The sequence below is a fragment of the Lemur catta genome, chromosome 5, assembly GCF_020740605.2.
Source record: "Lemur catta isolate mLemCat1 chromosome 5, mLemCat1.pri, whole genome shotgun sequence".
Lineage (NCBI taxonomy): Eukaryota > Metazoa > Chordata > Mammalia > Primates > Lemuridae > Lemur > Lemur catta.
The window spans coordinates 1,493,908-1,521,551 of NC_059132.1; the positions used below are offsets into that span (position 1 = coordinate 1,493,908).

General features: G+C 57.0%; 1 protein-coding gene across 1 annotated transcript in view; it reads right to left on the reverse strand.

The window, feature by feature from the left end:
- The window catches only part of FSTL4 (follistatin like 4), a 263,832-nt gene that overhangs the window by 11,217 nt on the left and 224,971 nt on the right, over positions 1 to 27,644 (reverse strand). Inside the window, exons 8-13 of the mRNA XM_045550782.1 lie at positions 14,512 to 14,632; positions 8,509 to 8,670; positions 7,999 to 8,133; positions 7,017 to 7,043; positions 4,352 to 4,470; positions 3,252 to 3,401 (exon numbers count right to left, since the gene is read on the reverse strand). Coding sequence (XP_045406738.1) covers positions 3,252 to 3,401; positions 4,352 to 4,470; positions 7,017 to 7,043; positions 7,999 to 8,133; positions 8,509 to 8,670; positions 14,512 to 14,632 — 714 coding nt within the window. The remainder of the gene's footprint in view (positions 1 to 3,251; positions 3,402 to 4,351; positions 4,471 to 7,016; positions 7,044 to 7,998; positions 8,134 to 8,508; positions 8,671 to 14,511; positions 14,633 to 27,644) is intronic.

Consider the following 27,644-nt stretch of genomic DNA (forward strand, 5'->3'; position numbering starts at 1 on the left):
CTTTAACAGATTCCTGAAGAGGAGGTTAGAGTGAAAATGAGGCAGAATATTTGAAGGAATAAGGGCTGAGAATTTTCCGATCTGATGAAAGATATCAATGCATATATTCAAGAGCCTCTGTAGACACCAAATCAGAATGAATACAAAGAACCATATCCCTGCACATCATAGCACTGCTAAAGACCACAGAGAAAATCTGAAAAGCAGAGAAAAACATGATGCATTAGCTTCAAAGGAGCACCAGTAAGACTGAGAGTTGGCCTAAAAACAATGAAAGATAACGCACTGACATCTTACAATGCTGAAAGAAAATGCCAATATAGAAGTCTATGCCCAGTGAATACATCCTTAAGAGAGAGATAGAAAATAAAGATATTTTTAAACAAATACAGAACTATTAAAAATTATCCTCAAGACCAATGGAAACGGTAGATGTGTGAATGAATATAATTACTATTATGTCATGTCTTGTGGGGTTAAATTACATATAGAGTTAAAATTCATCACCACAATAACGAAAACAGCAGGAGGAGGGTTAAAGGAGTGGAAGTGTGAAGTAACAATTTGTTTGACGCAATGGCGCATGTTGCAGTCTCTACCGTGTTAATAGCAACAATGTAAGAGTTCATGGTCAAGCTAATAGAGGGAAAAATGGAATAATAAAAGTGTTTGACAAATCTAAAGGAAAGCAAAAGGAGAAAAAGCAACACAAACAGATAAAACTCAACTATATAATTAACTACATTAAATATAAATGAATCAGATACTCCAAGTAAAAGACTATTAGACTAGATAAAACCCCAAATCAAACTACATGTGGTTTGATAAAAGAGCATCTTAAATATAATGACATAGAAAGGTTGAAAGTAAAAGGATGGAAACATTATACCATGAGAACACTAGTTAAATCTGGTTTAGGCATTGTTATAGTACTATACAACAGTAGAATTTTAGGCATTTTCTGGCCAGGGGAGTCAATAAGAAAAGACAGAAAACATCCTGCCGTATTTGCCGGGAGACACTCCAGCCCTAGTTATTTCCAACTTTCTCCACACAATGCACCTGGCACCGGAGCAGCTGAGCATGGCTGGAAGGAGAGAGAGCCCTGCGGACGGGTCTCACTTTCAGTTCACACCCACAGTCTTCACCGGCAGTCCCACCACACGCCTGGTCAGTCAGTCTCGGGTTCAGCATTTACCTTCCCTCAAACATCCCGCAGAGAAGTTCATCTGCCTACCTCCCGCGGGATCACCTGTTTGCACCTGTGCCTGAACACCGTCCCGTGCCACCTGTTCCAGTGGGGGAAGGGGCATTTAGCCGAGGCCAGATCTCCGCTGGTGCCTCGGGTGCCCGTGACCCCTCCTACTTGGATGACGCAGGAGAGAGAGAGAAGAACCGTGGGAGCACTTGCTCCCCGAGCATGCAAATGCTGTAATGTCAACTATTCTAAAACAGGTTCCTCTCCTTCCCGCTATTGCCTCACTTGTCTACATTTACTCAGCTTCACAGCAAAACGCTTCCCCACGGCTGTCTACATTCACCATCTCCGTTTCCTCACCTGCCCTTCTAACCGCACACCGGCAGGCTGGCATCCGCCATTGCAGTCCTACCCTTTCCAGCCACGGCGACCCACGGCTCTGTGGTACCAGAGCCAGTGACCCGCTCTCAGTCTCTGTAACACACACTTGGCCTCAGTAGCATCTGACGCTGCTGACCACGGACTCCCCCTGGAAACACCTTCTTCTAGTGGCTTCAGGAACGTCACCTTGTCCTAATTCTCTTCCTACCTTTCAGGCCACTCATTCTCAGTCTCCTTTGTTGGCGGCTTCTCTCCTTACTGATGTGTAAACGTTGGAGTATTTCAGGCCTCCAAGCTTGACCTCTTCTCTACCCACCCCACCCTTGGTGACTTCATCCCGGACAGTTCAGACGGGGAGACTACCCAAGATGACACCTCTGGTCTAGCAGAGTTGATCGTTTACCCGTCATCCCTACTTATGTATCTAATAGGATTTTAAACCAAAATTTCCCCAGTCTGCTCCCATGCCGCACCCTTGCCTTGCCCCAAGTCTCTTCTGTCACAGTGTATTAGTTTTGTGTTGCTACAGTAACAAATCACCACCGATTTGGTGGCTTAAAACCACACAGTTCTGGAGACCAGAAAGCCAGAATCAGTCCCACCGGGCTGAAGCGAGTGTGCTGGCAGGCCCAGCTCCTGCCAGGGGCCCCAGGGTAGAGCATGTTCCCTGCTCTCTCCAGCCCCCAAAGCTGCATCCTGCCCCCCTCGGCCCACAGCCCCGTCCTCTGAGCTCAAGGCCAGCACAGTAGCATCTTGCTTCGGTCCTCACATCACCTCCTCTGTCTACGCAGATTTCTCTTTGCCTCCCGGTTACCAGGATCCCTGTGATCGCAGTTAGGGCCCAGCCTGCTCATCTCCCCACTGAACACACATCTGCAAAGGCCCTTGTGCTGTATCAGATGACAGTCACAGGTTGGGGAGGGGGACGGGGCTGTTATTCAGCCTGCAACACCCTGTGAATGACATCACCACTCTACAGCCACTTAAGCTGAAAAGCAACCAACTCGATTCCTTTTTCTCTCAGTCAGTGTCGGGGCTCCATGTTTAAAATACATCAGGAATCTGATCGTTTCTCAGCACCTCCTCCGCCATCGCTGCCCTGGGCCACGTCAGCCCACGTCCCCGCCCTGCCTTCCTCTCTGTGCTCTACACGGCAGCCAGTCGGCTCTTCACGTCACTGCCCTGACTAAAGCCCCGCAGCGGCTGTCACCGGAACGTCCTCACTGGCCTCCAAGGCATCGCGTGAGCGGCTTTGCTCCCCCCGACCCCGTGTACCCCACACTCGTCCCCCACCCCTGTACCGACTCCCCGAGCGCGAGTCGCACTGGGCTCCAGATCTTAGCTTCCGGTCCCCTCCGGAGAGCAGCCCACTGAAGACAATGTCACAGTGCCTGCCACCTTGTACCTGGGTCTCCACAGCACGTACCACTTACAGCCCCCTAAAATTCTGACTCATGGCCTGTCCCCCAGCTAGAATATAAGCTCCAGGGACATCGCTGCTCTGTCATGGTGCCCCTAGGACAGTGCCTGGCCTGGGGTAGGAAGTAAACAATGAATAACCACACACGGGTCTTGTCTTTTCTCTCCAGACCGACCACCTCTCGCAGGAGCTGGGGGTGGGCAGAGAGCAAAGACGGACGCGGCCGGAATCTAACGTCGTACACAGACATACCTGCAGCACTTTCTGGGCCTGGATGTCGACCACAAGGACTCTGCTCAGGGCCGGCTGTGCCACGTAGATGTAGCGGTTCCTGACGTTGACCGCGGACGCCCACTGGCAGGGCTGGGCTGCGTCCCCTCCTCGCCGAGGACAGATTTCTTCCTGTGGAGGAGACGGGCCGCCGTCAGCCTGCCAGACCCCCATTCCCTCTGCTGCCCCTTTCTGCCCCCCTCCCTCCCAGTGCCCGACCCTTCTCTGTATGTGGAGTACCCGGGGTGCAGGCCTAGATTGCTTTTCTTTCTTTCTTTTTTTTTGAGACAGAGTCTCACTCTGTTGCCCAGGCTAGAGAGCCATGGCATCAGCCTAGCTCACAGCAACCTCAAACTCCTGGGCTCAAGGGATCCTCCTGCCTCAACCTCTCGAGTAGCTGGGACTACAGGCATGTGCCACCATGCCCGGCTAATTTTTCTATATATATTTTTAGCTGTCCATATAATTTCTTTCTATTTTTAGTAGAGACGGGGTCTCGCTCTTGCTCAGGCTGGTCTCGAACTCCTGACCTCGAGCGATCCACCCACCTCGGCCTCCCAGAGTGCTAGGATTACAGGCGTGAGCCACCGTACCCTGGCTAGATTTCATTTCTTCTATAAAATCCAGCCCTCCTTGAATCTCGCTGAAACCTGTGGCTTTAGCTGTACTCTACATGCTCTCAAGCCCTTGAACTCTGGGCATACACGGCCCAGTGCCTGGCTCCACTGTTAAATGTGCATCTCGAACTTCAATGTCCAAGACCAACCTTCAGTTTTACCTCCCGGTCCTGCTCATCCTACTCAGGACCTGGATAGTATTCGACTGTGGACTCCGGAGGCCGGGAACCTTCTGAGCCCCCTGGGCCTCACCCAGGGCTCCGCGCACGGAAGCGGCTGCCGGGGGCAGGAACGAGAGTTTAACCTCTCGGCCTTGGATGTCCCTCCCTCAGCGGCGGACAGATCTGGAATCACGCCGCCACGGACAGCAAATGGGATTTAAGGAACCCAGTGGCACCCACGGCGACAGACTGACTGGCAGGACTCTGCCTGTCTGAGTGATGCCGAAGCCGCGCAGAGACTCACCGAGCTCATGAAGATCTTCTCCGTGGGTTTCAGGCGCCTCCGGATCTCACAGTCCACGGGGTGGATGACGACGATGCCATCGTCGGAGAAGACGTAGAACATGTTCCCCACGCTGAGGCCTGGGAGGAGCAGACAGAGCGCTCAGGCCCTGCTAGCAGCCGCACCCAGGCAGGGCCCGTGGAGCACACGAGAAAGCGCCGCGTGGCCGCATGGCTGCACCCGGTGAGAACACAGGACACACTTCCCGCCCAGGCGGGCGAGGCTGAACAAGCAGCCACAGCTGGCGGGTGGGGAGAGGGACCCAGGGACGGGGAGTCCGCTCTGCAGTCCCCAGGCTGTCCTCCCAAACAGACAGGCAGGTCACCCAGGGTTGAACAAGGTTCTGACTCGATGACACAACCTCAGACGCCTCTGGGCAGGGGAGCTTCTGCCACTGTGTGCAGTGGGGCCCCACCTCTCAGAAGCAGCCAACACCTGGGGGCACCCAGCTCCCGATGGGGAGTCCCGGGACTCTGGGCAGCCTGTCCCTCGAGAGCCAGATGAAACTTGCCACCCACGAATGCCTGGTCTCAGCTCCACAGCACCCGGGCGTTTGGAGCCCGCACATGTCTACTCTGACCCCATCCGTCTCCCCACGACAGGAACTTCTCCTCCCTTGCGCTGTCACCCGGCAAACTGCTTCCACTCAAACTTGGGGGCCAGCAGGGCTCAAAGTCCCTATTAAGCCACAGACTCCGGGAACAGCCTCCGTGGGCTTCTTGGCAAATCAATGGCTGGAAGAGGCCGGGCGCGGTGGCTCACGCCTGTAATCCCAGCACTCTGGGAGGCCGAGGCGGGTGGATCATTTGAGCTCAGGAGTTCGAGACCAGCCTGAGCAAGAGCGATACCCTGTCTCTACTAAAAATAGAAAGAAATTATATGGAGAGCTAAAAATATATATAGAAAAACTAGCCGGGCATGGTGGCACATGCCTGTAGTCCCAGCTACTCGGGAGGCTGAGGCAGGAGGATGGCTTGAGCCCAGGAGTTTGAGGTTGCTGTGAGCTAGGCTGATGCCACGGCACTCTAGCCCGGGCAACAGAGCAGGACTCTTTCTCAAAAAAAAAAAAAAAAAGAAAAGAAAAAAAAAATAGCTGGAAGAACCAACATGAGACTAAAAGTGTCACGGAGTCCAGGCGGGGGCTGCGGCCTGGCATTTTGGGCTGGGTAGTGCCTTGCTCGCAGTCGGCCCTGGAAAGTGAGGCTCAGCAAATGCTCATTCGACAAATAATTGACTGGACAGGAGACCCGGTTCTGCCTGAATTTAGCTTTTGCCAAAGGGGTTTTGCTTTTGTCTGCTCTCGTCCCCTCATTTCTCCTGTTGGGATCTGAGTGTGCCCTGCGGCCTGCTCGACCCTGCGTTTTCACTCCTTCCTTCCCTGTCCCCAGGCCTTGAGCTGCTTTAGCAGTGCCGGTACAAGCGTCTCGCCCTCCAGGGGAATTTGCTCACTGCCCAGCTCAGCACAGCTCGGCACCGCCAGCCCCGTGCCCTGGGGCAGCCGCGGGTCTCCCACGGGCCTTTGGTCTCTACAGCTGCACTTCACACCCCACGGCTCCAACCGACTGTTCTTCCCAGGTCTCTACTTTTGAAAATTGAGTCCTTCGCAGTCCCTCCCCTTAGCAATACCCCAGCTCCGAAAGGCACAGAGTGAGCGCTCCGTGTCAGTTCGGCAAGAGCGTGAGGGGCCGCGGTCAGCGACTGCTGCTACCAGCAGCAATTCCTCATTTCCAGGCTCTGCCTTTGTTTTGTTCCCAGACTTACTGTGCCACCTTTAGTGCCTGCTGCTCAGGAAGGGGCTCTGAGTTCATGTGGACGGTGGGTACCGCCACACGAAGTTCTTGAGCAAAAGTGAGCTGGGAGATACCCCGGCTTTTACAGAGGGAGATTTGGGCTCAGCCCTGCACCCCGTGTGCACCCTGTGCTTCCCAGGGAGCTGAGTGTGACCTCAAGGGGATCTGGGCTCAGACCTGGCGGGGTGAGGGGTTGTCACAGGACGAGGACCGGGACTCGGGCACACACACCCCAGATGGTGACGTGGGCTCCAGCTCCCACACGTGCCTGGGGTTTTCTGAACCCTATGAAACTGTCAGCATTGGACCATTTTGGCTGCACAAACATGGCAATTTCATATGGCTCAGCCTAATATCTAAAAATTAATCTCTACATTTCAACATCTACATTTATAGAAACCATGGTAGCTTTTGCCCTTCAGCATTTCCTCAATCAAAGCGCACTTGAGGTGCAGGTGCCATCCAGTAGGAATCTACAGCTAAGACAAGTGAAGCCCTAAAACCAGCACTAACACTAACACCAGCTACTTGGAAAAAGCTCGAGGCCCAGATCTGGCCAGGAGTCACTGCGGGGGTCTGTCTGCTCCAGCAGGTCATAAGCAGCTTGTGATGGAAACTTTTCCTTTTTAAATTTCTCAAGGACACAAGAAGGTGGTTAACTTGATTCAACTTGTGGGCCACTGAGTGTGACATCCCCCTGCCACCTCCTGTCCACGCTGGCACGGGCCCTGCCTGGCGTCTGGGAGAGCTGAGGGCAGCCAACAGAAAGATGGCCCGTCACGGAGCCACGAACACACGTGATCACGGGCACGACACGGGAAAGTCAAGCTCGGTACCTTCCTCACGCCACAGGATGTTCGCAACTGCGGCAGCAGAGAGTCAGGAAGGCAGGAACGTTCGAGATTGCGGGAAGGGAAAAAGGAGAAAGCAATGTCAGACCTTCACGGTAGTGATTCTGTGTACGAAGACGCTGGGGCCTGGTCCATCCCTTGCAGCATCTGCACCACTCGCAGCCCCAGCAACGGCACCGGGGGTCTCTGGCCACGAACAGAGGCTTTCAGGCCTCAGGGCCCTTTCGATTCCTAAACAAATCTCTGAAATCAGCCCCAGGGTCGCTGCTGGCTGGGGAGGCCCAGGGGAGCTGGTGGGACCCCCACACTCTGTGGGTGACGAGGAGTGAGCAGCAGCTCGGATTCCTTCCAGGAGAACTGGGTTTCAACTGGGATTCTCCTAGGCAGACCGTGCAAAATACTTCTGATTATCTCTTTCAATGACAAAGACTTAGCTTGGAGTCTTTGACCATGACCGACACCGCTGTCCGTTGGAGTCCCACCTGCAGGCCCACCTGGGGAGGGGCTGTGGGAGAGCTCACGTGGCACAGCCGATGGGCCGCAGCCCCTGGAGTGACGGCTGCTGCACTCCCGCGTGTGACGTGTGCAGGGGCAGCGTCTGGGCCCCTGCGGGGGGCAGTACCGGGTGGGCAGCACGAAGGCTCTTGTGGGCGAGGGGGCGAGGTCGGGCACACGCCAGTGCGAGGCAGAACCAGGGCCGGGACACCGGAGCTTCCTTGTGCCCCTGGGCTCTGTCTGCTGCCCAGAGTCTCCCTGTCTACATTTCCCGCGTTGTCCAGGGCGTCAGGGAAGGCCTGCTCCCCCCTGGGTACCCTCTGATCCAGCTTTGTGCATAGAGGGATACGGGGTTTACTGTCCCCAGGGCCTCCCAGGTGGTGGCTGCGGCCCTGGTCACTCAGCGCCCTCCCCGGCCCCCCGACCACCCGACCCAGCTCAGTGAGCGGCTCAGAGGCAGGAGTGGACTCACGGGTCTTCCTGGCCGAGTCTTCGACGAAGAGCGAGGAGATGTCTTCGTCCACGCCCACTTCGTTTCTGGCAATGCAGGTGTACGCGCCTGTGTCTTCGTAGCGGACGCTGCTGATGTGCAGTTCGCTGCCGTTGGCTGCGGAGAGGAGGGGGCTCGGGGGCTGCCCAGCCGGAGACCCCTCCTCACTCCCCATGTCCTTCACGGGGCTATTGAGCATGTTGGGCTTAAAAACAGCCCCTGGGACGCCGACATCCCTGGTAACACACCCAGGAAGGGCTGTCACGGCTGCAGTTAACTGTGGGTGACATGGGACCTTGATGACACCTTCTCATTGTTGCTCTCAGAAAGCCACGAGACCCATACAACCCAGGTATCAGGAGGACGTGGAGAAACGTGTGTTCCCTCCTAACCGGGCTGACTTAGAAACAAACCGCGCCTCTTGTTTCCGTTCCTAGAGAATCGCCCAGAATCGGATGGGAATGTCACACAGACCCCCAGGGCGGTTCTTACCCAGGAGGGAGAGCTGTTTAGACATCTGGCTGGAGACATCCATGCCGTTTTTCAGCCAGGTGATCCTGGGCACGGGAATGCCCTCCGCGTGGCACTGCAGGCTGGCCGCCACCCCGGGCTCCTGGGCCTGGCTCTCCGGGTAGACGCGGATGACCGGTGGCACTGCGGGTGAGAGTCGGCCCTGGTGACACACGGCCCCGCCCGGGCTCAGGCCCGTGGCCCGGCCCAGAGACCCTGCTCCCGAGGGGTGACCGCGGGAGGTGACTCTGGGGTTGTCGTCTTAACCAGCTGACAACACTCCTGTTGAGCAGCTCACGCTCCAAGAGCAAAGGCTGCAGAAGGGATCGCGGCAGCGAACACGGCAGGCTTCCTGCCTGTGGGTCACAGCTCCCGTCATTCCTCCAAATACGATCAGAAAGACACCCGAGTGTTTACCGCGCTCAGCTGCTACACGCAAAGAGCAACAGCCACTGACATTTATTTCTGAATAAAATTTAGATATATTATTTCTGTTATCGGAAAGCCACTGGACGGGGGCTTAATTTCTTGCAGGAAATGCTGCACCGAGCACTATGGGCAGCGGCCGGCCGGGCTCCTGCTCTGGGGAGTCCACTGATGTTTCAGTGGGTCATTTGATTTCTCCACTTGCCACCCTGGACCGTGGGTGAAAGGTCAGGAACACCCTCCTCGGCCACGGGCCCTGGCGGTCAAGTTTGGGGTGGGGGTGTGACCCGGCCCACTGCCCAGATGGGTGTTGGCGGGCGAGGCTCCAGCCCCCTCCACGGAGCTCTGGCCTTTCCCACCCTGGCCGGATGTGGGTAGGGACAGCCTGGGGACCGTCCCTCCCGCCCCTTGCTCTGGCCCAGCAAAAAATATCATTTTCAGTAGAACCGAGGGCTCTTACTCACCCATACATTTTACTCTATATACTTTCAAAAAGGATTTGTGAGAGCTTGTGGAAACATGTCTGGGTATTAAGCTAAACAAAAACATCACAAACCTTTGGAAACGGGGGAGAAGGATTCTCCCTGAATGGGACAACTACATTTTCCTAGAGTTATCGGGAAGCTTGTGTGCTCAGTAACAGAAAGCATCTCACTACGTTAGAAGGTCTTTCTTGGGCCCGGAGTGTGGAACGGACAGATGCTTATGTAGGAGGCGGCCCTGGGGTGGACGCTGCCACCTGAGCAAGGCAGGAGAGCTGCAGTGACCCGTGTGTGTGACAGGCAGGGGACAGACAGAAAACGCCACCGCCCCCGTCGTGAGAATGGGCTTTGCAGCTCCTGCCACGACTCTCAGGGGGCTGCTAATAATTTGATCAACTTGGTCTGAGTTTCAAGTGTTTCTTTGATCAATCTTGGGGCAAAGTTGCGGGGGTGGGGCAGAGGGGAAAGCTAATGGACAACCAGGAAAGGACATGATCCCGCCCTCCAGTGGCCCAGAGCTATCTCCGCCACCTAAGCTCACAGCAGCGATGGCAAACTGCACAGAGAACCAAGAACAGTGAGAGCAGAGACCTGGTTTCTCTCTGCCTGAAGTTCTGGAGGAGAGTCCTGGGACGGGGCAGAAGGGCCTTGTCCTAGGATCAGGCCCCGGCGAGTGGAGGAGGCAGGTGGGGCTCCAGCCGAGACGAACCTGGAGGAACGCGTGGGACGTAAATCTGTGTCTCCCTTCCGTGACCCCCTCTTGCTTCAAAGAGGAAAGAAGGACACTCTCCCACACCTGCCTTTGGTCGAGGGAGGAGTGGGGTCAGGTTGAATAGGTAGAAGTTTAGCCAGGAGGTTCTAATTCAGGAGCACAGAGATAGAACCTGGGGCCAGGAGCCCTGGGCTGGAGGGTGGCTGGAGAAGGTGGTAGCAGAGAGTTCTAGAACAGTGTTGGCAGGACCTGGGGCTAGTATAGGCTTGGACTCTTGATAGGTCAGCATCTCCTTAGATAAGCCTGCCTGCCACCCACAGAGTGAGTTTAAAGAAAGTGGGAGAAGAATCAGTGGAAACAGAAGCAGAAGTGAATGAATCAATTAGCTGAAAAAGAATAGAACTGATAGATAAATCTACACGCTGGGTGTTTGTAATAAAACCCAACAAAATAGCCACGTTTCTGGCAAGTTTGATCAATGAAAAAAATAGAGAAAGAACACAGAGGGAATTAAAAAATATGTGAGAATATTGTATTCAATTATGCATAATTAATATGAAAATCTCAATGAAATGGATCATTTAAAAGGAAACTTTAAAGGACACACTTTGAATTAAGGAGAGAATATTTCGAACAGTTTTAAAGTGCTACTAACCCCAAAGGCATTCTGACTGTTTTTGCAGGACAGTTCCCTCCTTACATTTAAGAGGGGGATGCTTCCTCGAGCACAGAGCAGGACAGATGTTCCAAATTGCACCGTGAAGCTGGTATCACCTGGGCACCAAAACCCAACAGCACAAAAAAGAACACGCACCTGTCTTTCTTAGGACCAGATACACCAAAACCCTAAGTACAATGTCAGCAAATCAAGTCTAGCGTGGTATTAAAAGAACATACTGTGAACGAGTGTAACACATTTCAATGGCTATTAGGAAATCTATAATTAATCACGTCCAAAATCAAAGGCAAAGAGAAAAACCGTTTGATTCTCTCACTAGACACCAGAGGGGCCTTTGAAAAAAGTCCACAATCTATTTCTTGGGGGGAAAACACTCAATAAAATAGGAACAGAATATTTTCTTCCCACCACGAAGAATATCTCTATAAAAAGAAGAAACAGCACCATTCTTTTTCGAATGGTGAAATATTAAGTGAGAAAAAAAGGAAAAAGGAAAAGAGGCAATCTCAGGCTCTCGAGGGTCTGCTGGATGCTGCCAGTGGAGGGCAAGAAGTGAGAGGCACGAATATTAAAGACGGAAAAGAATGACACGTGGATCTCCTCCAGGTAACAAACCAAACAAGTGGTGAGGACCAATAAGCAAGCACAGTAAAGGGGCCAGTGCCAAAATATACAAAATTAATAGCTTACTTGTACACCAGCAGAAAACATAATGGACTTGTCGACCAGACAGAAAACATAATGGAACTCAATGAAGAAAACTATAAAACCTCACTGACAACATCAAGAAAAAGACTCGAATAATTGGAGAGTGACATTCTAGGATAGGAAGACTTACTATTGTTAAGCAACAAGCTACTCCAAATTAAGCCACACGTTTAATCTCATTCCCATTAAAATCAATGGGTAGGGGCTTGACAAAACAATTACGAATTTATCTACAAAAAATGTGCAAGAACAGCTGAGGAAATTTTGAAAAAAGAGACTGGTGATTGTTTGCTATACCAGATATTACAATACCAAATGCTGCAAAGTGGGCAGGGGAGGAGGAGAGGGTGGAGGGAGCTCTCATCTGCGCCCGGCACCACAGGCATGATCCCGGTGGGCTCTGTCAATTCAATATCGTGCAGCCAAAGTTCATTAAACGCCCGCCAAGCGTGAGGCAGGACGCACACAGCGGTGGATGGGACAGCCTCCGTCCCCACCCTCACGGAGCTTCCTGTCTGGGGAGAGCGATTCAGCAATGAACTGTAGGTGTGATGCTCACTCCCACCAGGGAGATTTGGGAGCACGGGGACAGCAGTCCCAGAGAATTATCAGAATAGCTAATTTCCCACCCCTGGCCAGCAGGACCGAGGAGGGGCCCAGACCCCAGCCTGCTCCACCTCCAGTGCCCTCCCTGCTTCCCCGTCTTCCCCGGGGTCATCAGGACTCTTCTCTTCGTGCCCCTCCCCTCGATCACGTCCGTCTCCACCAGAAGCCTCGGCCTCCGGGACGTCCCTCCCACCCAAACCTCCCGCTGTGCCTTCTGGACTCATGTTGTCATTCCCGACATCCTCAAACCCTTCTGTGAATGCTCTTTCACCCTCGGTTGCCATGGCACCCCGGCTTCCTCCTGAGGACGCTGTGTGTCCCGCAGCCTGTCCAGGGCCGGCCCCTCTCTGGGTACCGCCGGGCTGGGGGTGGTGGGCGTCCTCCTGGTCCCTCCTTGCCACGTCCAGACCGTCCTCCTTCCCTTCTCCAGAAAGGCACCTGGCGCCGAGCCTCACGTCCTGCCCAGCCCCTTTCCCAGGTTCACCCCCTTTTCCCCCCAGACGTCACCCCCACACCTCTCTCGTTCCTGCCTCAGTTTCCTCCTTTCTCCTGGACTTTTCCTGTCGGCCCGTAAAATGCTTTTGTTTCTCCCATCTTGAAAAAAAAAAAATGCCACTTCCTCACCCCAGCCTCCCCCAGCTGTGCCCCATGTTTCTCCTTGAAAATGCCTCGGAGAGCTGTCCACACTGGCAGTCAGAGCCGCCCCTGCGCCGCAGGGCAGGGGACACCTGCGTGGGGCCCACGAGGTGCCCGGGCTCTGCCGGGTCGAGGTGGAGACGCAGCTCCCGCCAGCAACGTGGCAAAGACCCGGCGCCTTCCCCTGGCCGTGACCTCCCTGCTCCTCGTGTGTTAATCCGCACGCCAAACACAATCTGCCATTAGTTTATACCGGGCAAACCCATTCCTTTTCTTTTAAATTTGCAAAACTTTCAAGTGACAATCTTCGCACACGTAACACAAAGGCCCACTCTCTTTGGGGAGCAGCGACTGTCCCCAGGGCGAAGGGCGGCATAGACGTGTCCTCAAGTGAAAGGTGCAGACACGAAAGTGCCACGCTGGAGAAATAAACAGATTTGGGAGATTATTAATGTGTTTCTGGGAATGAATCGCTACTTGTCTGAACTGTGGGGAGGTCGAGGGTGTTTTTTATTTAATGGATTAATCACTTATGTCTGAAGTTCCTGCTCCTTCCTATGAAAGCAATGCCGGGGGTTTGCACGCAGTTATAAATCATGTCGGTGTTTGGGCCCCGTCTCTGGCAGGCCCAGGCGCTGGCTAAGTTATACCAATAACTGGAGAGGGGGACGGTGGCCTGGAATGGTTTCCTGAAGTCCGGCAGAGTCGCGGGCGGGGAAATCCCAGAGGATGCTGTGCGGGGTCCTGCCCTGCCCCCAGGGAGCGGGGCAGCCCCAGGGAGAGAAACCTACATTTTATTCCGGGCTTGACAATTCTCTCTGTGTCTTGATGGTCCCCTCTGTATGCGGGCTGGAGGGTCTCTGAGGGGCCACCAGCTCCGACCATGTGTGTCTACCAAGAGCTCAACACGGCCCGAGGCAAACTGGACTCTCCCAGGGGTCTGCCCCACGCTGGACTGAACCTCAGCCCTCGCCAGGCACTTTCCCAGCACTTTGTCCGCGTTGTCTCTCTCAGGCCAGGGCGAGGCAGCTGGCCATGTGACGCAGAGGTCAGAGTAGGGCTCCGGATCCAGAGTGACGCCTGACCCAGGCAGGTCACCTTCCTTAGGAACTCGGCCATAAGGGGGTGAAAACACAGCGCCTGGGAGGGGCCGCGGGGCGCGCTTGGCGCAGGCCTGGCCGAAGCGCCCGGAAACCACCGGGCGTCGCGATCACCGACAGCCGGGAGGGGCGATTCTCCCGCTTTCAACTCGGGGCTCTGAGAATCACAGAAAAGCCTCCGTTTCTGCCCTGGCTTGGCCTAAGGTGGGCTCACTGAGCCCCGGGGCGGGAGACGGGCACAGGCCCTCATCAGAGGAAATGATGCTGCCCACCTGAGCAGGTGACACCTTCCGTGCCACCAGGAGGAGTGGCGGGTGTGAGACAGGTTCCGGCTGGATCCTGAGGCCACCGCGGCTCACCACTGCCACGCGGCCGACGGGGCACAGGCCACACGCTACAGTGGCCTGTAGGAGCCCCACTGCCAAGTGTCCCTTGTCCCACGACTCACCCCACTGGCACTTGGGTTCATGTCATCTGAGGCGGCTTTTGGGTGTGCCCTTTGCTCATTGCTCCCCTTTACTCATAAGACCCGTGGGCTATTTCGGGGTTAGGTATTTCCTTAGGGCAGAATACGGAGGGGCGAGTCGCTCTGAGCATTTCGGGGAGGGACGGACACGCACGGAGCCATTTACTAACCATTCACCTGCAGGACGTGGGTCTGGAACAGCGGCTCGTGGCCGGCGGCGTGGCAGGTGTAGTTGCCCATGTGCACGGTGGTCACCTTGGTGATGTACAGGGACTCGTCCTCCCCGAAGTCCTGCGTGAGGCAAAGACGACAGTGAGGTTGGCTTCGTTACCGAGCAGGCTGGGAAGGAAGCCCCGACTCCCGTTTTTCCAGGAAAACAGAAACCCTGCAGCTGCGAGACGGTGTCTCTCGGGCCACCCCTTGCTCGGCCGGGGCTGCCTCGGGGCTGAGGGGCCAGGACAGCGGTGACACCCTCCCCACGCTGCTCTGCCGGCCCAGGCCCTGCACTCGCTCCCTGTGCCCAGCCTGGACGTGTCCCCAGCACACCCCTCTCAGTTTCAACGACATCAGCCCACGTGCCCCCCGTTCATCTCGTCTCGCGGGGTCCTGCCCACGAGAGCAGCAGCTGGTTCGGCAGAGCGGGCCTCGTGTAGGGCAGGGCTCGGCGAACTCTCTTAAGGGACAGAGGAGAGATGTTTTCGGCGTCGCAGGGGGGACGGGTGGGGTTTCTGTCAACTGCTCCACTCTGCCGTCATAGCGCGGAACAGCCTTGACGATCCGTAAATTAACGAGCGTGGCCGCGTTGCAGGGAAATGCTATTTACAGTTGGTGGGCTGCGTTTGGCCCACGGGCTGCAGTTTGCCCACCCGTGGTTGAGATCCCTCCTCAATCCCAAGATAATTCCGGGCAGCTTGCGGAGGTCTGGGTGACCCAAGGGAAGGGAAATCAAATGGTGAGGAAAATGGCAGGGCAGGGACACGAGAGCGCCAGGGAGGGCTGACGCCCGGGGACTCCGTGAGAAATGGCCCAATAAGCCCTGGCACCGTCATCTCTGCAGCCTTAACGACGTGGGGTCTTACTGGCCGGCGTGTGGGGGAGGGTGGACAGGAGGGGGCCTCAGGCCGCAGGAGAGTCCCCTGACAAGGTCGCGGCCCCAAGCCCCTCCCCGGTCAGCGGCCCCGTCTCCCGCAGAGCTGCACGCGGTGCTGCCCTTGCAGACGCCCACTGCAGACGCGCTGGAGGCCGGAATTCCTGGGTTCCACAGAGGTCCCCCCACAGGTGGCCGAGGACAGGGTGCCTGAGCTGACGGGACACCAAGGCCCAGGCTCGCTGGCGAGAGGGGGGCTGTGAGAGCCGTGACGGGGAGCCGGCAGCTGGCACGCAGACACCGGGCGCTCTGGGGTCAGTGTGAGCTCCGCCACCGGCCAGATGTTCTCTAGTCCCACGGGCACCGGTTCCCCACCTGCAGGTTGGGGACAATTCCTGGCCCTGCGGCCTCATGGGTGCTGGGAGCTTCGGGGAAAGAACCACGTGATATATTCTCTAATGCGGGAAGCGTGGCATACACGGGGATGTCATTTTTGTTATGATTCTTTAAGAGACAGGGTCTCCCTCTGTCCCCCAGGCTGGAGTGCAGTGGTGTGATCATAGCTCCCTGCAGCCTTGAACACCCGGGCTCAGGTGATCCTCCTGCCTCAGCCTCCTGAGTAGCTGGGACTACAGGTGTGGGCACCAGCACACCTGGCTAATTTTTTTTTAAGGCAAGCAGGAAAATGAGGTTTACTGAGGAGAGAAAGATAGGATTGCAGGGCAAAAGCAAGATATGAGTTTACAGAGCATGATACACACACCACAGATGACGAGCGGACCCATTGTCACGGCAAAGGGAGAGCCAAAGGTAGGGCACAGAAAGGACACCTGGCTAATTTTTTAAACATTTCTTTGTAGAGATGGGGTCTCGCTATGTTGTCCAGGCTGGTCTCAAATTCCTGACCTCATGCGATCCTCCCATGTCGGCCTCACAAAGTGCCGGGATTGTACCCACCACGCCTGGCCTCTTGCTATTATTGACAGAAGATGCAAAACTCCTCTTGACCCCCTGGAGCAAACACCAAACCACCCCTCCTGCCACTCCCCTGCCGTTTCTGAGCCTCCTTTGGCCACAGAAGCATCCTGGTGGTGGAGAGGAGGCCACGAGGAGGCCGTCGTGGCTCAAGGGCCGTACAGGCAGCAGCAGGGCCACCCCGCGGGGCCCTCCCCGGTGCTCCCGCGCCCTGACATGCCACTCTCCCTGCTCACGCTCCGGAGGTCCTGGCCTCAGTCTCGTGAGACCCTTTAAAGACTCTTCCTGGCTCGTTAGCCCAGCGGGGGGTGCTGGCCCAGAGCGGGGCCGGGGGCAGGGCCAGGTGGGCAGGGGGAGCGTGGACACGCGCAGCCGCTCCAGGGTCCAGCAGTCCCACAGGGGAAACTTCGCAGGGGGCCGAGGCATCGCTCTGCGGAAGCACCAGACAGTAAAATAAAACGCCAGGTAGCGGACTTGTCTTGCATCCTAACAGAGTCATGAAGGGTTTGCACCCGAGTTGCTTATGAAAAGTTAATGACTGGTCGATTCTGGGGCCAACATGTTTCTAGTCCAAGCTGTTTCCTGTGTTAAAACCTAAGTCTCGGGAAAATGTGATTCTCCTGGAGCCTCAGTGGGGGGATGGCATCTTGGAAGAGGGCTGGGTGCAGCTCCCGCCTGGGGGACAGAGGCTGGGGGAGCTTGGAAACCCCTCAATGCTGCACTTGGTGGTCCCAGGGCAGGCTCCAGCCCGGAGGGCAAGCCCAGGGCCGAGTACAGGGAGCCCGGTGCCGGCGCTGTCCCTCCCGGTCGCCCTCCGGAGCCTCCGCACCCACAGCCCCTCCCGGAGGGCCCCGAAGCCAAACCCAGGCTCTGGCTGCGCCTGCCCCCCCCCCACCTTGACGGGGCCGCGTGGTCACAGGGCCACAGCGTTCTCTAGGCCGAGGTGTGCCCTGCGCTCTGACAGTTGCCCAAGGCCAAAGTCCCCACAGATACACTGCAGAGTGGCACGCGCCAGTGCCAGTGCACGGGCTCCAAGAGGTCACCGTGTGCCAGGAACTGGACATCCACAACCACCTTGTTCCGTCCTCAGAAAAAGACTCTGAAAACCCAAAACCCTAAAACAAAGAAAAACCCAGTCCCTGCGGGTGAGATGGTGGCTCTTCTCTTACCTTACCACCTGCATGGCTGCCACCGCGGGCCGGCCACCGCCTTGCCTGGGTGGGGGTGGGGCGTGCCAGGGGCCTCTGTCCCCGCAGCCCCTCCCGCGGTGGCCAGATCATGCCCCTCTGCGCTGGGAACTGGCTCAGGGCTGCCGCACCATCGTGCCGTGCCTGTGCAGACCCGGCTCCCTCCACGCCAGCCTTGCCGTTGCTCTGCTGTGCCAGGCGGCTGCCCCTGCCAAGGCCGTCCGTCCGTCTGTCCGTCCGTCTGTCCGTCCGTCTCCCTCTCCTTCAAGCCTGCTCGAATCTCACCTGCCAGCCCCACCTCCAGACCCCGACCTCCGCCCCCACTGCCTCACGTCCTCTCACGGCGCCCACTGCCCTCTTTGCTACTCGTCTACCCGCCCCGGAGCGTGAGCTCCGTGTTCCCTGCCGTGTCCCCGGTGCCTGGCACAGGGCCTCGCACGCAGTGGGCCCTCGACAAGCGAGTATGGAACGGGCTGAGCCAGGCCCCGCGCTGGGCCTTCTGCAGGGGCCGGGTCTGGTTCCAGTTCTCTGGCTCTGACGGCCGAGGTGCCCTCCTCTGCCATCCCACCTCCCAAATGTCGTCCGGTCGCGTGGGGTCAAAACGAGGCAGCTGGTGGGGCCAGAGCACTGGTCTTACGTCCTGTGCCCCCGTCCCCACCCTGCCTCCTTGGAGGGACTCGCGGCTCCGGCGTTCCTCCGGCCAGGCCGGAACCGGCCACAGCGGAGGCTGCACCCAGAGCCGTGGGCGGAGACGGGGAGGCCGCGACAGGCCACCGTGCCGGCCTCTAACACAGTCACCCGAGCTCTGCTGCCTCCTGCTGACCAGGCGCAAGCCCCGCTCCCCCCCTGCACAGACACGGCTCCTGGGCAACCGCTCGGGGGCCGAGGGGTGTGGGGGCACTGCGCGGGTCACGGTCCCGTGATTTCCCGACGCGATGCCACCTGCGGCTCAGGCTCCGGGGAGACCCTGACTCTCTAATAAATAAAATAACGTCTCCGGGCTAAAACAACGGGCCTCGTATCATAGAACAAGGCGCATATTGCTTTCTAGATACGAACACTAGCTACAGAAATCAAATTTACCTCATTGGATGCGAGAAAATTACTTTAAAAGTGATTTATAAGAAGCCACATAACCTAAACCTGCGATCCTCCCTCTCCGGAACGCGGTCGATGCCTGCTGCGGCTCTGCTCCGCTCGGGCAGCCTGTTCTTGCTCTGACGCACAGAACGTACCCGCAAGATCCAGGTTCCTTCCAGAAATACAGACGCCAGATTGGACCACTCTTCGTATGGAGGCACATCCGTTTTGGGGAAAGAGACAATTTTACCTTAAGATGTGGTAAAATTAAAATAGCCTTTTAAAAAGCTATTTTCTGAGTATCTGCCCTTAATACAGAAAGTAATTAAATGAGACTCGAGTATTAAACAACAGTTACGTGGAGATGAGATGGGGACATTGTCACAGCGATGCACGAGAGTGAGGTGCGAGGAACACGGAAACGAGCCATCAGCGCTGAACGCTCAGTGACTGGACATTAAACACAAGGACTCCAGGGTGGTGCTAGGGTTTAGGTTAACGACGCTGTCAGTGTTCCGAGCTAAAACCGGCTATAAACATTTATCCAGAGCGTTTCCAACTTTCCCTTCTCAGGAGCATCCCTGGCTCTCTCTGGGGGGAGGGGGTGGGGGGGACCCTCCCCCTGCAGTGGTCCCACTCTGGGCCCCGGACTGTCACTAACCACGTGGCTCCCCGGCACACACAGCTGACGCAGCGGACCAAGCACTGAGTGACAGGCAGTGGTGTGGTGGTGGCCAGTCCTCAGGGACGTCTGTACTCATACGAGCACCAGGGCCATCACCATGACCAAGCTGGGCCCAAACACACGCATCAGCGAGCACGCACAGACATCCACGTGGGCACATGCAGAGCACACGAGCATGTACATGGATTGACGAGCACACGCAAACACCCACATGGACACATGCACATGAGCATGTACATATATTGATGAGCACACACAAACACCCACATGGACACACGAGCATGTACATGTATTGATGAGCACACACGCAAACACCCACATGGACACACGAGCATGTACACACATGCACACACGCATGTAGCAACCCCCTGGCTCTCGACAGCTGACCCCCCTGACTGACACTGGGCTTCCCCTGCTGTTCGCTCCTTCCAGCCCCGCAGAGGACGGATGTGCCACTCTGCAAAGGTCTGGAGCACCAGTCCTCTTGCTCAGAGTCTTCTTCAAAAAAGAAATCTCTGCAACTGGAAGCAGCCCCCGCAGGGGCCGACTGAGCCCCCCAGAGAGGGTCTGTCCTGCCCACTCCAGGCTGAGGCCCCGGAGAGGGGGTCAGAGGCACGAGAGCAGCCGCCGTGGGAGAGCTCCCGCCTTCCGCAGGGCTTCAGGGCACGTGTGTCCCCCGCTGACCTGTGTGCTCAGCCTCCCCCTGTGCCTGTGAGTGCCAAGGGGAGGCACCTCCCCCGTGTGCTGCGTGGGTGTCCCAGCGTGTCACGTGGTTCCTGGAGCTCAGCGAATGCTGAATGAATGGGGCGTATTAGCCACATGTGCTGCCTCTGGGGAGCCTTGAAGGGAAGGACAGTGAAGAATTAACGTCACCCAGAGGGAAGGCTGGCCCTGGCCCTGGCCCTCAGCCACTGGGAGGCCATCTCCAGGCCCTGGGCTGTCACGGCTCACAGGAGTCCCCTGTTTGCCTGGCGTCTTTGGGCCACGTGACGTCAGTTCTGCCCCCTGAGCAGCTGGGGACTGCAGGTCAAGAACTAAAGCTCCCGGAAAAAACTCTGGCCCCCGAGGGCTGGCCATCGATACTCTGGGAAATCGACGCTGGGAAAGTGACAAGTCTGTGACTCTGCTGAGAGGACAACAGAAGCTCCGTGTTTGGGACCCTCCTGGTCTCTGCCCTTGGCTGGCTTTAATCTGTGCCTTTTGCTGTAACAAACCATTACTGTGAGTACAGCCGCGTAAGGCGAGTTCTGTGGGCCCTTCCAGCAGATGGCTGAAACTGGGGGTGGTTTTGGGACCCTCCCCCCCCCGACTTGCAGTTGATGTCAGAACCGAGGGCGATCTTGTGTGGACTGTTCTGACTTTACCGCTGGCTGTGAAACTCAAGCAGGGAGGTTTGACCCAGGCGTGTGGGTGCTGGACTCACACACCTAGGGACAAACTGGAGCGTCTGGGTGCACAAGGTGCCCAGGCACCTGCAACTCACGTCAGACCCTGCTCTGAGCCCTCACCTTCCATCCTCAGAGGTCAGAGGGCAGATACCTCCTGGCTGGCCGGGACTCCAGAGTGTCACGTGACATAGGTGAAAGCTAATGGGGCCCGCTGGCGAGTGCAGGCCTGAGCCTTGGAACGCGGCTTTGGCTGCTTGGCCCATCAGCTTGGCACGCCCAGCCGGCAGGAAGGGACGCGGGCAGGAGACAGCGCTGAGCAGTCACCTGAAGCTCCGGGACACCTCACCCCTGCTGCTGGGAAACCGGCGACCCTTGCCCTCCAGGGGCCCTTGGACCATGAACCACCAGGCTGGGAGGCCACCAAAGACACCTGCCCCTGCCCCTGACCTGGACCACACCCGCAGCCAGACAGCTGCTGCCGTCCTCGAAACACTCCAGGGAGGATGCGCATAAATTTCCTTGTGTGGCTCATTTCAGGGACCAAGGACAGTTTCAATTAGGAAATGTCCTCCTGACATGGTGTTTAACACTCGTACATCCTGTTGGAGAAGGCGTAAGCTGGTGCAGCCTTTTTGGAGGGAGATTCGGCAATTTCCATCAAAACTGAGAACGTGGCCGGGCGCGGTGGCTCACGCCTGTAATCCCAGCATTCTGGGAGGCCAAGGCGGTGGATTGTTTGAGCTCAGGAGTTTGAGACCAGCCTGAGCAAGAGCGAGACCCCGTCTCTACTAAAAATAGAAAGAAATTATATGGACAGCTAAAAATATATGTAGAAAAAATTAGCCGGGCATGGTGGCGCATGCCTGTAGTCCCAGCTACTCGGGAGGCTGAGGCAGGAGGATCGCTTGAGCCCAGGAGTTTGAGGTTTCTGTGAGCTAGGATGATGCCACAGCACTCACTCTAGCCCGGGCAACAGAGTGAGACTCTGTCTCAAACAAAACAAAACAAAACAAAAACAAAACAAACAAACCAACCAACCAACTTGAGAACGTGCCACTTCCAAGAGCACATCTTACAGCCCTCCCTGCCCAGCGGGCAGAGGTGGGTGCGGGGAGCTCTGCTGTCTGCCGAAGGCAAAGCCTGAAACAGGCTGCTCGTGTGCCCCCGCCCAGGCAGAGCACGCTTGGGCACGGCTGGGGGTGCAGTGCCACCTGGCGACCCCCTTGTCCTCACTGAGTGGGGAGAGTGCCCCTGGGGGGGTGGGCTCCGATCTGTGGAGGCCACGAGAGGCACCGACCGTCCTCCCCCGCCGGCTGGGCCTCTGCAGGGAGGCAGGAGGCTCAGGGAGGAGGAAGCTCTGGGGGGAGTCCCTGGGCTCTGCAGGTGGGGTCTAGAAGCTGAGTCAGAACCTTCCTGCGGGACGCCGTACCTTGAGATGGGGCTGGAAGTGGTCACTGAGCACAAGCCGGACCCTGAAGCCGGGTACCAAGAGGGGAGAGAGGCAACCGTGAGGAAGCCGCCAAGAAAGCAAAGGCCAGAGGAGATATTTAGGGAGCAGTGTCACCCCGAAAGTGCCACAGGGCTGGCAGGCCCAGGCCCCCACATCTTGGAGGGCTGTGGACAATACCCCACGTGGTCTGAGCTCATTCACAGCTCAAAGGAACCGGACATTCAGATGCAACCAGGGCTTCGACACAAGCTGGGGAGAACCGGCCAAGGCTTTTAAGTGCTTCAAGTGTTTTCCAAGATTTTAAAACAAAACGTACCCAGGCATTTAATGAGATTATTTTAATGCAGAACCCACAACCCTCGTCTACCGCGGCGCAAACAGCCCTCCATGCTAATCAAACGCCTCTCATCTTTTTACAATGGATTCATGACTGGCTCATACAAAGACAATAAAAATTAAATGAGTCATGAGCTCCTAAATCATTTTCTTTTGGTCTTTTTAATAACTCACTTGCAGAGAAGAGCTCGCTGAGAGCGTATGCTTCATTAGAATCATTTGTTCCCCGTTTCGCAGCATTTAGGCACGGGGGGAGAAAGTGACCCTTTTAACACATCCTTCAAACACTGCCACAAATACTTCCTCCTAATGGGTTTTGTTTTTCTGCTTTTATCATTGCGCTCCGCCTGCCGACATCTGAAAGCCCCAAATAGCGGGATTCAGAGTAAAAAAACCCCCAAAACAAAAAGAGTGGCTCTTTCAAGTCATTTGAAATATACTGAGTTTGTTGTAGGTTTTTTTTTAAAGCAGAATACAATAGGAACATGTCTCCTCTCCCTGAGAATGTTCTGGCCAAACAACTCCACGTGCTGGTCTCGGGGTGCTGCTCCCTTTCCCTGTGGGCCCCGGAGCACGCACAGTCCCACGGCCGAGCGGGCACGTCCCCCGGGGCCCGGGAGCCACAGGTGTCAGTGCCGGGGCAGCACGGCAGCCTCAGGGTGGGCTGGGCCGGGTGCCAGGTATTGTGTCCCAAGAGCAGGGAACCCAGGCGGCCCTGGCTGGGGTGTGCGGGCTGCTGCTGGCCCTGGGCGTTTCTGGAGTCCTCGGCGTTAACCCCACCGGCCCCGTGGAGCTGGGGTGAAAGGTGAGACTCACGAACTGACCAGCACAGAACCCGGCACCCCTGATAATCATGGTGATGACACTTGCAGTGATTCAGACAGTCACCGGTTACCTGTGACTTTTGGATGTCCTGTCCCTATTTCTTCCCCCCTCCTGGGTGGGCCCCTGGCCTTTAGGTTCATAAGGGGCGGTAAGGCAGACAGTTACCAAAGGGACAGCAGGTCCTGGCCCAAGCCCAGGTCTGCAGAGCTCATGGTGCTGCCGGGGCCGTCCCTGCTCAGCTTCCGGGCGGGGGCCGTGGGCTGCCGTTGCCCGAGGGCTGGGGTGTGTCGGGGGCACAGGGCCGGGTCAGAAGCACATCCAGCCCCCACGGCTGCTTCAGCAGAGAAACCGACAGCCAGGAAGTAAACAAATTAGAGGCTGCACTTTGTTAGCTCTGGGGAACATGAGCAGGAGCGGGAACTATTGATTTCTCATCCAACAAACAGACGGAGGCATCACAGTGCGGAGAGCGACTGCCCGGGGGTGCTGGGCCAGCTCCCCGGGCTGCTGACTGAGCGAGAGCGAGCGCCCGTCTTTGGGGGCTCCGCACCGCGAGTCTCTGCTCAGCGGTGGGTTTGTTTTCCTCCCTGCAAGCCGGGCCGGGTGAAGCTGAAGCCTCCCGTGACGGGGGACTCAGGCGTCCCCGGGCGGCACACGAGGTCTAGACCAACTTCCCGACCACTTTACGGAGGCAAAGGTGCCTGGTGCTGAGCCACGGCCCGTGGAGGGACGCGTGGGTGGGAGCCATGGCGGCTGGGGCGCTGCTCCACCCCGGATGTGCCACTGGGGAAATGAGGAGGACACCAGCACACCAGGGGCTCCCCTCGCTACTTGGGGTCCTTCCGGGGTGCACGTTTACTCTCAGGCTGGAAAGGCTCGGGCTCCTGCAGGCCACGTCCGACCATGTCGCTCCCCAGCCAAAATCTATGGCTCCTCACTGCGCACCGGGGAACGGCCACGAGTCTTTATGTCAACATTCCAGGCCCTTTATGTTCCGAGTGCTCTGGCCCCACCTGCCCGGCACACTCCTATCTTACCCGCTTAGCCCTGTCGGCCGGAGCCCCGGGCAGATGCCTACGTACAGCTGTTTGTGGCCCCCCTGCCCCCCTGGAGGCTGGGGACCATGTTCCTGCTCTCTGCTGTGGTACAGGACCTGTGACCCTCTGTCACTCAGTAAGCGGCTCCGTCCCCCACGTGCGCCACGTGGACGGGCACACACGACCGGTGACTCGGGTGCTGTGACAGCAACGGCACCTGCACCTCCTCACCGGGCTCTGGGCTGGGGGGACATTTACCTTCTGATCAAATATTACCCCGTGCTCAAGGCATCCTTGATGTTTGCAAGTCAGAAAAGTTTAATTACACGTGTCATTAGAATGGCATTCTGTAATAGCTCCGTGGCTGGATTCATTAACAGAATTCTTAACAGATAAGACAAGACAAATTAATATTTTGCTGCCCATGAAAGCTTCTCATTAAGAGAGTAGTGAAAAAGTGATTAATATTTTGTTGCCAATCAAGATGACTCGTACGAATGACAAAGAAAAGCGGCCTGCTCCTCTCTGTGCTCTGCCGCCTCCGGCCGCGGTTTCCAAGGCAGCTCAGCTTCCTGCGTCTGAGGAGTCGGGTGCCGGTCACTAACTGCAAGGCCGGTGATTGTGTGGCACTGAGATGTCACCGTCAGCCCTGGGGCTGCCCTCTCCTGACCAATTCTTGCTTCAAAATGTCCCCTGCGTCCTGCTGACCTGGCTCTGCCCCACCCCCCAGCCTGGTTTCCTCCCAGGGCTGCTTTCCTGGAGGTCCCCCAGGGGGGGCTGCCACTTGTGACACCTGCTGTGTGCCACACGCTGAGCTGGGGGCTTGACACACACGTTCACCCGGAAACCTCTGGGCGGGAGGACGTCGGGGCTCCACTTGCCTGTGGGCCCAGAGAGGTGCGGCGGCTCGCCCAGGGCTGCTCCGGGGGGGAGGCCGGTCAGTGTCCCTCTCCCTGGGGGAGTCACGGCTGACACACCCGGTGTTGCCCTGTCCCCGACGGCAGGCAGCAGGGTGCACCAGGGTCACACCTGCCTGACCAGGCTGTTGCTGGCTGCTTGTTGGGGACTCGGGCTGCAAGATGCTGAGAGTGTTGTTTAGCAGCAGCAGAAGTGATAGTATTAATGATCGTAATAATATTAACAATGATAAGGAGAGTGATAACAGCGTTTATGGAATAGCGTATGCTGAGAACTTACATGTATCTTCTCATTTAATCTTTACTATAACCCTACAAGGTAGGTACTATTATTTATTCCCATTTCACAGAAGAGGAAACTGAGGCTTAGAGAGGTCAAGGTTACTCAACTAGCAACTTTCTGAGATTACTCAGCTAGTAACTGGCAGAGCTGAGACTTTGACCCCAGAGCCCCGAGGCGGGGGCAGGCGTGTGTTTCATGTGTGTTGCGTGCACCAGGGGGACCCTGCCCTGCACCCTCCCTGGGGGTTTCCGCAGAGCACAGCGCCCTGTTTATTTGAGGGTCCACTGCCTCAACCGCGAGCAGCCAAGTGCTTCCCGGGAGCTAACGAGGGGCCGCTAATCTCTGGCCGTGCTGCGACTACCCGAACTGCCAGCCTGACTGTGGAAAGCGGAAATGCAATCGGGTTGGTGCTGGGGGCGTGCTGAGGAAGCGGAGAAATACTCAGAGTAACTTAATTAACTGATGGCAAGTACAGTAGGAGGAGCTTTGCCTCTGCTTTCACTTCTGATGCCTCTAAACGGAGCAGCGGGTGAGGCCCACGCGTGATCCGACACTGAGCCAGTCACTCCCGGCCGGACAGTTTGCAAGCTGACACCCCAACTCGACAGCTTTTGCACACATGAACCCGTGCACCCCAACACGTGCGCACACACGCACGCGCGCACACGCCAGTCTTCACAGACAGGACGCTGCCTTTTCCTGCTAAGGCCTCAGACAAGCCCTGGCCGTCCCAGGCCGGGTGGACTCATCTGCCCACCCGGCGTCTGCCCACCCGGCCCCACCAGGGCTGTGCTGCTCTGACGTCAACGGCGTCTAGGACACGGCCCGTGTTCACCATGGTGGGCGAGTCACCAAGCAGCAACACGGCCCCGTGTGACGACAATGGGGAGGGCACTTCTGCCAGCTCTGCCCAGGTCGAGCCCCAGAGCGGCCTCTCTGCCCGGCTGCTTCCCCCGTGACCTCCCAGTGCAGCCAGAGGACTAGAGTCTCAGAGTCCCGACCTCAGTGGCTCCCGCCGCGTTTCATACTGGGCCCCCCTCCTCACAAAGTTCTGAGTTGGAAGGGACCTTCAAGGTCATGGACATAGTCCCTGCTCGAGCTTGCATGCCCCTAGGGACGGGGAGCTCACTACCTCCTTTGATGGTTCACTCCATTGTGGGGCAGGTTTGATGGCTGCAACGATGTTCCATCTAAGGAGCCCTAGTCGGTCTCCTTTTGGGGTGCACCTTGGCCCTCCTAGTCCGACACATGGGGTCACTCAGCGCAGGTCAGCTCCCTCTGCCCCAGCCCCCAGCCCACCACCCTGGAGATGTTTGCAGGCCTTTATTCTCGGGGGCAGGGGGGTGGGCAAGCATCCGACTGTGGGCCAGCTGTCCTGTCCTGTGCCTGAAAGTCACATTCCTGTCACTGTGGCCAAGACCTGTCAGCTGACATCACTGTCTTCCCACGTGAACTTCTGGGAAGACAGACCACGTCTCGTGCCAAACCCAGACCAATACATATACTTGAATTATTCCACTTCTTCATGTCCGATAGGAGAGAAGTTCTGCTAGCGTTGCTTTCCTTACAGATCGATTCATCGGGGATCAGCAGGTTAAGAAATTGCTCAAAGTCACAACGCCGACACAGGTGAGGCTGGGACGCCAACCCCGGCTGCCGGGTTCCCCAGGGAACAAAGTCCCCCCGTTGGCCACGTTAGGCCGCGTGAGTGCAGCTGCTCTGCTCTTCCTCGCGGCGCACGTAACCATCAGCCCTCACCCCCACCCAGCAAGGAAGGTCAGGGCGGCCCCCCCCAGCCTGTTTTCCCCCCACCTCTCACCTGGCACCTGCCCTCCCGCCGACCCAGCCCTGCAGGTCACCTCTGCCTCCCCCAGGACCACCCTGTCCCCACGTCCAGCCGCCCACAGCCTACCCAGCACTGGGGCCCACGGCCACCGCCTCGGGCCCGACCAGTTCCTCCCCTGGAGCCTGCGTGGCTGCGGCCACCGCTCCGCACGGGGTGACAGGGCCCTGCTCCTCCCACGGCCCCTTCTCAGCGACACCCCCGGGCCTT